Source organism: Sesamum indicum, linkage group LG3 (genome assembly GCF_000512975.1).
Source record: "Sesamum indicum cultivar Zhongzhi No. 13 linkage group LG3, S_indicum_v1.0, whole genome shotgun sequence".
Lineage (NCBI taxonomy): Eukaryota > Viridiplantae > Streptophyta > Magnoliopsida > Lamiales > Pedaliaceae > Sesamum > Sesamum indicum.
In genome coordinates this window covers 2,507,770-2,521,013 of record NC_026147.1, presented here as the reverse complement: position 1 = coordinate 2,521,013, position 13,244 = coordinate 2,507,770, and the positions used below count along the sequence as shown (strand labels likewise).

The 13,244-nt window shown below is 29.8% G+C and overlaps 1 protein-coding gene across 1 annotated transcript; it reads right to left on the bottom strand.

Moving 5' to 3' along the window:
- LOC105157044 (protein DCL, chloroplastic) lies at positions 8,890-11,364 on the bottom strand. The gene is made up of 2 exons (XM_011073342.2): positions 10,992-11,364; positions 8,890-9,422 (listed from the first exon to the last, which is right to left on the bottom strand). Exons 1-2 carry the CDS (start codon positions 11,244-11,246, stop codon positions 9,129-9,131), a joined length of 549 nt encoding a protein of 182 aa, XP_011071644.1. The 5' UTR covers positions 11,247-11,364; the 3' UTR covers positions 8,890-9,128.

Below are 13,244 nucleotides of genomic sequence, written 5' to 3'. Positions count from 1 at the left end.
CTTTTGTTTGGGATTCTTGATCTAAAATTCTTCATATGCCAAACATAATACTCTGCTGTAGATGTGTAAATGTTTTCAGTTCCTACGGTCGTCTTAACTTTCTAGATCTTGAGCTTATATGAGTTGATGCAGCTGGTTAGCAGGTACCTCTTTAATGCTGTCCCCTTCTCCGAATTTCGTTCTTGCACTCTTTTTAGTTTTTATGGTTATTTTTGGGTTTCTGAGGAGAAGAAAGAATTGATGCAGATTCTTGCAAAGCACTCAATGCTACTTTGAATTATTAACATTGGAATTGGTGCAACAACTGAGAAAGGCGATTTCCTTCTCTTTTTGTTCCGACAAACTAAGAGGCCGTTTGTTTGTATTTTTATTTTTAGTTTTAGTTTCTAACAATTTTATTCGTATAAAAATGTTTTATTGGTTTATGTGCGAGAATTGAGAATATATTTGGATTAATTATTTTTAAATATATAGGTGTGAGAATTAAGAATATAGATATATGTACTTTTGATGTGACAGAAATTAGTTATGAGGGTTGACCAAAATGATTGAATATGAGAAATTATAAAATAATCAAAATGAGTCTTGTCATTTTTTTTTACTTTTTTAGTACAATTTTTTTTGTTTGTTTGGTTTATTTAAGGTACAACAATTTTGTTCACATGATGGGCTAAATGTAGACACGTGCATTGAAGTTAATATGAAGCTAATATTGAAGTGTGGTAGTTTCACGTAACGCTGACAAATAAGTCAAATAATTTGATACTTGATTAAAATTGATAGATAAAAATTCATTAGAACTTGTTTCATTAAATTTTAAAACTTAAATTTAAATAAAATTTTGTGTACGATAATACACAGAATAACAAAATTTTGGGCTCACTTGCATTAGTTGATTCATAATGAAAAAAGATATTTAAAAATATTTAAATTATTTGAATTCGATTTATGTATAATACAATTAAAATTCATTTAACCTGAATTGAATAAAAAATTAAATTAAATTCAAATAAATATTCGATAATAATGTACACAAATTTGCAAATAAAAATTTATTTGGGTCAACTTCAATAATTTTATGATCCAAATTTCATATCTCTTACGACCTATCGGCATTATAATACGACTTTCACTCTATTTTGCCCTTTGATTTCTTGGGTATAGTTTTCTATTAAAAGTCGTTTTTTACTAGGCACGAAGTCTTTTATTATTATTATAATTACTTTTTTATTTATTTCGTCCTCTCTCAGTTGGTGAATTTAAATTAATTACATAACAGAGAATTGTTGTATTTATAACGGACAGTGAGATTTATTTAATTTTATTTCCTATTCGAAATTTGAATTTAAATTCTAATAAGGGTGCATTTGTGGAAAAGCGGACATGAATAAGTTAAGTTAAAAAAAAAAAAAGAAAATCACTAATAAAAATACTATTCAAATAAAATAAAAATTTTGATATATTTGATATATCTTATTCTATTTTCCACAGACCAAGTCTCAAATAAAAAACTCAACATCAAATTATATTATTTATAATAATCACCATTCTAAACTAATGAAAATAATTTTGTTGTTTACCATATTCAGATTTTAGTTGCATTCATTCGTTTTGTAATTTTGTAATTGTAAGTTATTTTTTTTGTTTACTTTTAATTCTGCTATTTTGAATGTAAGTTCAAAAATCATACTAAAAAGTTTTTTCTATCTATAATTATAATTCAGTAATTTTATTTTTAAATTTAGAGAGTATGTCCTATTTCTTGTAATAACTATGATTCGTAAATTAATTTGATCAGTTCTCAATTTTCCCCATCATTTAATTATTTGCATCTAAACAATTCGATAAATCATAGTAAGAAGTTTTGTCTATCTATTATTATAATTCAGTAATTTTATTTGATAACAATTCAGGAGAAAGAAAAGCAAGAATATGAAAACGAACATGAACAGAAAATTCTTGTAAGAATTAAGATAGGGAATTCATTAAAATCACTACATAGAATAATTTTTTTCTTTGTATAATTTTTATTATACACAAAAAAAATATAGAAAACTGTAGTTAAATCTAAATTTGAAATTCGTGTGTGTTCAAAATACACCTATTATTTTATATTGACGATAAAAATATAAAATTATACGATAATAGTAGTTGTAATTTATTGTGAAGAATGATGATATATATTTATTTGATGTGAAAATGGTGGTTGGGAGTTATTAGGGATTGTAATTGTTGTACTCCATCAAATCAAATCACGATTGAATGTTGTTTGTGGAAGCAATTGAGTCATTTTCAAGAGTGTTGCAACCACTTGATTATACTTTGTCATGATGTATTAGTGTATTTTACCCTCAAGTCCCTACCAATTTGTGTATTTTTCATGCAACCATACAAGTTTCACCCTCTATAAATACCATCTCCACTCAACTATCCCCTCATTTGCCCCATCTTCCTGTTTTTTGTTCACTCAACCCTTTGCAAAGTTATTTACTTTCACCACTAAAAGTACTATGCCTAAGCGACTAGGTATTTTTTGAACTTCCGGCCACTCCATGCATGTCGTTCATTCCGCAATATACGACGTCAACAAGGCGTTCGGGATGCGATTAATGTATGCATGGGGTTATGACAGGGTGGACAAACTTCGCGAGTCGTTTTATACATTCCAATGGTTGGGAAATCACCCCAGCGTGAATTGAATCAATTTTCCCCATCCTTTAATTATTTGCATCTAAGCAGTTCGATAAATCATAGTAAGAAGTTTTGTCTATCTATTATTATAATTAAGTAATTTTACTTGATAATAATTCAGGAGAAAGAAAAGCAAGAATATGAAAACGAACATGAACAGAAAATTCTTGTAAGAATTACGATAGGGAACCCCATTAAAATCACTATATATAATTTTTTTTTCTTTGTATATTTTTTATTGTACACAAAAAATATAGAAAACTATTGTTAAATTTGAATTTGGAATTTCGTGTGTGTTCAAAGAAAAACATATTATTTTATATTGATGATAAAAAAATATATACAATAATAGTAGTGGTAATTTATTATGAAGAATGATGATATATATTTTTTTGATGTGAATATGGTGGTTGGGAGTTATTAGGGATTGTAATGGTTGTGTTTCATCAAATCAAATCACGATTGAATGTTGCTTGTGGAAGCAATTGAGCCATTTTCAAGAAAGTTGCAGCCACTTGATTATACTTTGTCATGATATATTAGTGTGTTTTTAACCTCAAGTCCCTATCAATTTATGTATTTTTCATGCAACCATGCAAGTTTCATTCTCTATAAATACCATCTCCACGCAACAATCCCCTCACTTGCCCCCATATTCCTGTTTTTTGTTCACTCAACCCTTTGCAAAGTTCTTCATTTTCACCACTAGAAGTACCATGTCTCCGATAGGATATGAATTTCAATCAGTCGTTTTCTATAGTCAGAAGTGGAGAAGGGAGATGGAGGACTTGTTCGTCCAATCTCTCATTTACCTAAAGCGACTAGGTATTTTTCGGGCTTTCGATCGTTCCATGCATGCCGTTCATTCCGCAATATACGATGTCAACAAGGCGTTCGGGATGCGATTAGCGCACGCGTGGGGTTATGGTAGGGTGGACAAACTTCGCGAGCGGTTTTATATATTTCAATGGGTGGAAAATCACCCTGGCGTGAATTGTATCAATTTTTTCCATCCTTTAATTATTTGCATCTAAATAATTCGATAAATCATAGTAAGAAGTTTTGTCTATCTATTATTATAATTCAGTAATTTTATTTGATAACAATTTAGGAATTTTATTTAATAACAACAAAAAGTATACAAAGAAAAAAATTATTATATATAATAAAAGTGGAACATGGGACGATTTTAACAAGTCGGTCTTGGAAAGTGGTTTGGATTAAAAAACCTCATTCATTGGATGTGGATATGGTGCCTAACATGGCCGAACCGGTTGTACTCTTGGAGGCGAACAACAAGGCTAGGGCGAAAGCCTTTAGGCCCGAGATCTCATCCAAGGTCCACAAAAATTCTTAGATAGCAACCATCTGTAGGCAACGATGGTGAACGAAATACACGGTTGGACCGTGTAGCTCTAGCAGAAAATAAAGTAGACTCAAGAAACCAAGTTGGTATCATAGATTGCTCATGCTCAAAGGGTTCTGAGTAACATAGGTAATTGGCTTAATGGTTAAGTGGGAGATTGTTGGAACGAGTCATCAAAAGCCAATTGCATTGGCTGTTTTCATTCGCCAATCTTTATCAAATAATATTGGATTGATGAATACAGTAAGAGTTTATCAAACTGGCAGTGTGTTTGTGCTTACCACTGATATTGAACGGGGTTTCAATGTTACAATGAAATGCTCACAGATCAAAAGGTTAAACCTGTGGATTTGGACTGCACATAGGTTTGGCAACTATAAAACCAACTTTTGAGGATCAGTTTAAAACGTTCCAAGTCGAGGACCTTGAGACAGGACATCGAGGGTCTTATAAAGACTTGCACTAAGTACTGCAACCCTAGAAATATTATATTATGGGAGAGAAAAGTTCCAATCAACATAAACGCACAATCATATAGTGATATCTAATACTCGTCAAAAAGTGATATCTTTCCTTATCTTTTCAAGTACTTTGGCCTCCAACAATAACAATAACGGTTGTCTTACAGAGATATATTAGGTTTTCAAGTACAACGCCTCCACAAATTAGACTGTCCACCCATGGTAACGAATATTTCTAGGGTTCTTGTTTTGCCATCTCATAATATATGGAGCAGTAAATACAATTAAATCATAATAATAATAATATAATATAGGTTAGGTCGTCAACCCCAATACTAATCCTCCTTCCAAATTAATTAATATCTTATTGGATACGAAATTATGTCTCGTTAAACTAGTCAATATTTTGATATTTTTGACACAAGTGACGAAATTATGTTATATTCGACCGAAATTATTATATTTCTTCACTTTTCATTCATATAAAAGAAAAAATATTACTATTTGTATTTAATTCAATAATATAAAAAGAAGATAGATTAGGAAAATATGATTTTAAGAAATAAATTTGAAGTTTGAAGGAGTAAAGCAAGAAAATAAATGGAAATTGGGGTAAAATTCATTTTAATCGTTGACTTTTTAAACTAACTTCAGAATCATTCATATATTTTTAATTAATTTTAATTTAATTTTTTCAACAATTTTTTGGCATTAATTTCCGCTCCAAATTATATGATTTTCTTAAATTACTCTTTATAAAGTTTTAACTTATTGGTATAATGATCCCTCATATTAATTTCTAATGTAATTTACTCTCTTTGCACATAAATTGTATAGACAAATTTAATACTTTTGTCAAAATAGTTTTGCATTAAAAAAAAATATTTTATCGAAAGTTAATATTTTTTTCATGATAATTTTATATTTAAGAAATTATTTTTGTCAAACTATACTTTTTTAATATTTTCACTCTTCATTGGTATAATTTTTTTTTTATTAATGTTTGTATTTAATTCAGTAATATCCAAATAAGATAAATTTGGAAAACATGATTTTTAGAAATAAATTTGAAGTTTGAAGGGGTAAAGCAAGAAAATAAATGGCCCCTCACATTTAATTTCTAGTGCAATTACTCCCTTCAATATAGATTTGCATAGAAAAATTTTAATATTTTTGTCAAAATAATTTTGTATAAAAGAATTTGATACTATGCAAGAAAAAAAGTATTAATATTTATGAAAATATAATTTTATATTTAAGAAATTATTTTTGTCAAAATATACTTTTTTATGAAAAAAGATTAATATTTTTGTCAAAATATATTTATTCTTTATGATATATTTATTTACACAATAATATCAGTCCTGCGCGCGTTCATATATTTTTCTATAACTCGTTTTTTTTTTATATAATTTAAATAATTTACTAACTTAAAATTTAAAGTAATACATATATTTACTAATATTTTTACAAAATATAATTTTTATACATAGATTTGTGTGCAATGAATTAAATGTATTAAATTGAAAATGAACGAACCAAAATAGTTTAAGATAAAACTTTTAAAAGGGAAATTTTCAGGAAAATTAATCCCGAGAAGTTATTAGAGAGACTAATTTACAATTAATCAAAATGACAGGGAATTTGAAAAATTAGAGATGAAGATGAATTTTATCCTGAAGAATTAATGGGGTAAAAAAATAGCGATTTACCTCTATATATTTTTCTTTACCCCCTAATTTCTTCTTGTATAAGGAGGTAAATTGCTTCATTTTAAAAAGTATAGAGTGGGTAAATTTCTATATTTTTTTCATAGGAGGGTGATGTGCTCATTTTCAATATCACAGGGGGATAAATTACTATTCACCCTATATATTAATGTGCTACTAACTCCTTTCAAACATAAATCATATTCCATAATTTTTGTAGGCTCCAAAAACACATGACATGCTCTTATTTAAACTTCATAAATTGTCATCTTATGCTATTAGAGAAAAAAAAGAAAAAAAAACCATACTAATTTTATAAATATCTAAATTTAATATTTGATTCATATACACCATTTGAATAAAAAATTAGTTAGAAATTTTAATTAGGTGGTGTTATATGTTGGAAACTTCATAGATTAGTTTCCTTTAGCGATTGGTCGTGCTTTCGCAACCTCCTTATGAATAATAATACATTCGGTCGTTTGTGTTATATGTTGGAACAATCGGGATGGGTTGAGTTCATAAAAAATGTCACAGTTCCCGAGCAAGTAGCTATGTTTCTTAGTGTGATTTTCCACCACAATAAGAATTGCATTGTGAAGCATGACTTCATGAGGTCCGGCCGTATTGTAAATATATATGTAAATTTTTATTTTCAAATTTGTTCTATAATTTAATATTGGTCCATTCTAAAAAGGTATATTTTTTTCTTTGATGAGTTGTGAATGAGTAAAATTATTAATTAGAGCAATAATACTTTTTCCCCCCTTAATATTTTAATTAATTAAAATTAAATAAGTTAGAGAAGATGATTGGCAAGTGAGACATCTGAGGGATTTTTTTTTTTACCTTTTTTTTCCTTTCTCTTTTAAGGAAGATCAGTGTTGATTTTTCAATTACCTTCCAAGCAACTTGAATTCATAATCAAAGTCATAGGTGTAAGGTGCTCTTACGCACAGAGCACATTATTTTGTCATGAGACATTCGAGGGGTTGAGTGTGGAGAATGCCTGCGGCTGCGGGGGTGCCAATTGTATCTGTGACTGTGACTGTGACAGCGTGCAAACATCATTAACTAATTGAGTATTACTGCTTTTTGTCTCTTTTTTTCATCAAATAAATAGTATGGCAGTTGGATAATTAACACATAAATCGCGAGGCTCTCCCCTGATTTGTTTTTATTATAAATACTTTCTCATTATTTAAAAAATTATTAATATATTCTTGAAATTATAAATATTCAAATAAATACCTCTTACGATTTTCCACTATGGTTAATTGTTATAGCCAAAAGAAGAAAATTATGACTAGTATTGACCCGTTGTTTCCACAACTGTAGTCAAAATATTAGTCATGGCCAAAACCATGCAAATATTTTGACTATGGCTAAAACTCATGGAGAAAATTATTAATCGTGGTAAGAATATTGTTAATCGTGGTAAAAATTTAAATTTTTACTTTAATTTTATTTAACTGTGGTTAATAAAATTAATTTATCATAATTTTAAATTGTGGTCATGTATAATATAACGAAAACTTAATCTTTTATAATATTAATACAACAAAGAATATTTATAATTATGATAAACTTAAAGAGCACTCATAGTTTATCCTAATTATTAACAATGTAAAGGCCCTATTATTCCTAACCCAATGATCATGAACTCATCACCATCATTCACCATTAATTTCAACTAAAATGGGAGGTTATAGATTTAATTAATTATTACAAGCTGTAATTAATTAAAATACTGTTCAATTTAATACCGCCCCTGATTACAACTAGTGGTGGAATCCAAATTAATTAGTATTATATTGGCTCTTAATAATAATTACGTGAAGCTAACGAAGGCCTATCTTGATCGATAAAGTTGAGACCCCACAACAAAAATATTTTGAATTTAATTCTCACAAACACATATATGTATAATCTATTCCTATAATAGTTTGTTATTTCTTTGAATTGTTTAAAATCATTAATTTGAATTGCTCATATTTTATAGTTTTGAATTTAAATGAATTGAATGATATTAAATATCGCATATTATAATAAAAAAATATTTAAATAGAGAGTTACTACACTCTTTAACTTATTACAACTCAATTTCTATCGGATAAATAATAACACGACTCTTATTCTATATTTTTAGATTAAAATTATGGATAATTATATTTACATTCTATAATATGTGATTTATTTATACGAATCATTCCTATTTTCTGAATAATTATACATACACACCAACACTAACATATTACACAAATCAGCCCGTGTCTTTTTGGAAAATTACATATACATCCCTTAAAAACGTTCACATCATTACACAAACAACTCCTATTTTATAATTGTCAGTGAGAGTTTTTTTTTGTAATTATGTAAAAAATAAGAGTAATTTGTATAAAAAAAATAATAAGTAGAGAATATAAATATAATTATCCCTTAAAATTACTTGGGAAGAACAGGTTCACATAGGTATAACACGATAATGCAACGTCTATAGAATTAGATGTAATAAATGAAAATTCTTTCGCGGGACTAAATTTAATTAAGTTCAAGCTAACCACATCACTAGTACACTAAACTACACCCAAGTAAACTTATCATGTATGACCAATGGACAATATAGAAAGAAATAGGCAATCAAATGATAAGTAATTGATTATTTGACATGGCCAAGCTGAATTTGATATTAAAAGAAAATAAAATTCCACAATAAAGTACAAAATTTGCAATCTCGTTGGCCAAGATCGCAAAAACTATTTACTTGAAAAAAAATTGCAATGTTTCACTAGAAAAAGCCCTCGTTGACAAATACTCAGAATAAAGTGCAAAATTTCCAAAAATTCATTCCTAGAATATAAATATATCAACTTGATGGAAGGGTGGCAGCTACTCTTTTATTCATTTTCCAGCTCTGCCCCGGCCACCACCCCTTCCTCGGCCACCGGCTTTTCCGCGGAAGGCCTTGTTGACATCATGCTTGATTTGCATGTTTTCTGGCAAGGGAAGTATGTGGTCGATGCATTTCCTGAAGCTGAAATCATCAACGGAGTTGTCTTCCCTTATGAGGAAGAAGCAGCGACTTTTGAACTGAGGATGAAACCGGATTTGGAAAGCTTTGACACCTTTGCCGATCTTTCTATCTGCTTCCAGATGACCCTTCTTCAGCAATTCCAGCAACATCGTGTGCTCGTACTGGAAAAGGCAAGATATAGCAGTAAAGAGTAGTGTTATGGACAGCAGAATTTCACCAACAATAAAGCAGTTACAAAATAATTCCCAGTAAGATCAGGTCCTATAGGATGAGAATATCATCACAACTAATGCTACACTACAAACTTCATCATGAAAATTCAGCTAGTGCTAAAGCAACCTTATTATTCCACAGCATCAGAGGAAGAGAAAAAGAAGCTATTTCTCATTTCAAAAATTAAAGAAAACAAGAATAAATGTGAAAAACATCTGGAGTAAGCTCCTGAAGAATGTTTTCATCTGTTGCATTACTGAAATGTGACTCCAGACTTTTAGTATTGCTCTAAAAGTTTGAAGATCAAACATTGTCAGAAATAGAGTGCACAAAGCTGCAACATGTTACCAACTTCACAATGCTTCCACAATCCGACTAGGATGGTAAGGAAACAGTTTTAACAAAACCAGCTCCAAAATGGATGCAGAAAAGCCCAATATCGAAACACAGTCTTAACATCATTGCTGGATGGCCATGCATTAAGTAATGCAGAAAATTACCAATTGAAATTTGTGATGCAAGTGTGCTTAAGCAGTGGCACTGAACTTACAGATGGCTTATCACATTGTTCATTGACTGTTTTAGATCGGGCAGCTCAAGATAAGAACAAGTACAGTGAAACTCTTTGATCCTGTAACTTAGCAGACGTATAACCCTTAACCTCTTTTTATATGCATCAGGCCGTAATTTGTTAAGCACAAGAGCATCATATTTGATTTGCTTGTTCTAGAGAGGCAAAGTTCTATCACAATTTTATTTCCTCACACTCTTCTTGAAACATATTAAAAATAGACAGCATATTTCAAACCATTGTGTGTAGGAGATATGTCTGGGATAAATTAACTTATAAATTATCATATATCCAATGAATGATCCCCCAAAAGAGCTTGGCTCTGTTCAACATGCAATTCAATGTCAGGACACATAAAACAATATAGCCACATTTAAACTACAGCTATATTTAAAGTCATCTAAACAAAATCAGCCAATTCCTATTTCAACTCCAAAACAATCAATCATGCAAAAGCAGAAAGATGAATATATCTTCACTTCTAGAAGAAAATTAACAGCAAATCAGTGTCTAAATTAAACCCTTATATATCTCATGTTGGAATTTTTTATTTATCTACCGTTAAGAAGTCAGCTTTCTATTGCTAATGAATTAAAAAATAGCTACAAAAAACAAGCACAAGCATATTCACATGCTCTTTTCCAGTTATCACGAAAAAGGAAAAGATTGAATGCCGTTCTAAAGATCTGAACAATTAAATCCAAGTTACGCATACCAAGAAGATCCTCCTTCTAAAATCCTATTACAATTATCTCATTCCTACCAAATGCCGTTCAACTTTCAGCATTGCACCTAAGCTTAATCCCAGAGGTCAAAACTCCATGCGTCCGAGCTCCAACAACAACAAATCCCAAAGAAGAATATCTTTTTGTCACTCGAAGCCATAATTACAATAAAACCCATTATTTCACCATTAACCAAATGAACACTCATACTTTCAGTTTACCTTATTGAGATCAAGATTAGTTGGCCAGGAATGAAGTATCTTATAAAAGTAATCAAACATCTCCACAGAAGAACCAAACGTCTTCGGGCCGACGGTGGCCCTACCCATTCCCTCCTTCCCCGAATTCTCGACCCCTTGCTCCTCACTGGACTTTCCACCCTCCTCTTCCTGCTCCATGGCCCGCTCCGGTTCGACGGCCATTTCAACTTGGGGTTCGACTTCCATTGCGAGCTCTGAAGCAACCTCGTTCGTCATTGATTGAAAATGAGAGCTTCTCGCTAAATGCCCAAAACCCTAATCTCATTTAGGGTTTAACACACTCCCTTCAGCAATGGGTAATACTCCGTCTAACTAATTTGTGTTAAAATACAATTTACCAAGTGCAATATACGAAACGATCAAATACCCTTCTTAAAAAAGTAATTAGCAAATTACATTTTTGTATTTTAAAAAATAAAATAAATTACTCCCATCAATGGTTTAAATAGGGGGTAATTTGCTTCTTTGTTTTCCTCAAAATAAATAGGGTAAGGGAAAAATATTATTTTAGTCCGCTAAGTATGCCTAATTTTAATTTTAGTCCGATAACTATGTTCATTCTTTTTTTAGATCCAGTAACTTACGAAATTGCTTACTTTTAGTCCTCTGGCAGATTTTAGGACAATTTTACCCCTTTGAGTGCATATGGACTAAAACTGCCTTTCAAAAGTTGCATAGAGGTAAAATTATCCGAAGATCTGCTAGAGGACTAAAAGTAAGCAATTTCGTAAGTTACTGGATTTAAACAAAAATAGACATAGTTATCGGATTAAAATTAAAATTAGGCATATTTAACGGACTAAAATAATACTTTTTCCAATAGGGTAATTTACTATTTTATTTTTCACCTAGGATTTTTTGCTGTGAAATTAAGGTGATTTCATGCAAATAATTATATATCTATATTAATTAGAATATTATGGTACAAAATGATTAAGGTGGAAAGTCATTAGCGCAGATGATGTATAAACCACGTGGAATTGATCATGGTTTATTTGGAATGATTAACACTCTAAAAAAAAAAAAACTAAAAAAAATCTAACTTCAACCCGTATTTTTGTTGGATATCAACTCGCCCTTAACTAAAAAAGTTGTCAAATTATAAGCAATTTCCCTTTCAATTAGAATATTATGGTACAAAATGATTAAGGTGGAAAGTCATTAGCGCAGATGATGTATAAACCACGTGGAATTGATCATGGTTTATTTGGAATGATTAACACTCTAAAAAAAAAAAAACTAAAAAAAATCTAACTTCAACCCGTATTTTTGTTGGATATCAACTCGCCCTTAACTAAAAAAGTTGTCAAATTATAAGCAATTTCCCTTTCGCTTTTCACAAATGTGCATATATCTATTGGAGGAATATCAATTTATCCTTTTGTAATATGAAAAATGAGCATATTACCCCTTATAGAAAATATAGCAATTTACCCCTTTGTATTTTTTAAAATGAAGCAACTTACGGGAGGTAAATTGCTTCATTTTAAAAATCATAAGGGGGTAAATTATCGTATTTTAAAAAATACAGAAAGTTAAATGGCTATTTATTTTTTTATAAGAAAATTATTTACTCATTTATGATATTATAAGGGGGTTGCTTGTATTTTTTGATATATTTAATATAACCTTAGATATCCAAAGTTAAAACCTATGGCCAGGATGTCTCATACAATCAGCAATGCCAAAGTTTAAAGAATAATTGCAATCATCATCGTCATAGCAGCTAACGTAGTATTCAGCTCATGTTAGCAGATGACAAATTTGATGTTGTAATGTTTTTGTGTGAGAAATAGTAAATTTTATCGGATGAAAATTTTGAATGTGTATATTTTTTTTGATAAAATGGATAATCGGAAAGTCGAGTACGAGATTTAGTTTAATTACATATAAACCCTCTGAATTTTAAAAAATTACATCTATTTTTCCTAAGTTGCGAAAACTTAATAAGGTATATATTAAGCATAAATTATGAAAACCTGCTTAGAGGTTTATTCAAATTATTGACACTTCCCCATATAAGGTATGTCGTACTATTGGCCCTTCAAAGTTTTTTCTATTTTATAATTAGATTCCTATGATTTTATATTTATTCAAATAAAATAGTAAATTAGTTTGGAAATTTTAACAACACTTTTGACCATAGACGAAATTATATTTTTGAATTCAACTTTAATAACTCCATGATTATACTTAATTGTAAATATCAATTTG

Excerpts from the sequence above, each read along its gene's own strand:
- LOC105157044 (XM_011073342.2), bottom strand. The coding sequence starts at position 11,246 with ATGACGAACGAGGTTGCTTCAGAGCTCGCAATGGAAGTCGAACCCCAA. Across the intron at positions 9,423-10,991 it reads CTAATCTTGATCTCAATAAG|TACGAGCACACGATGTTGCT; the intron begins GTAAACTGAAAG and ends TGCCTTTTCCAG.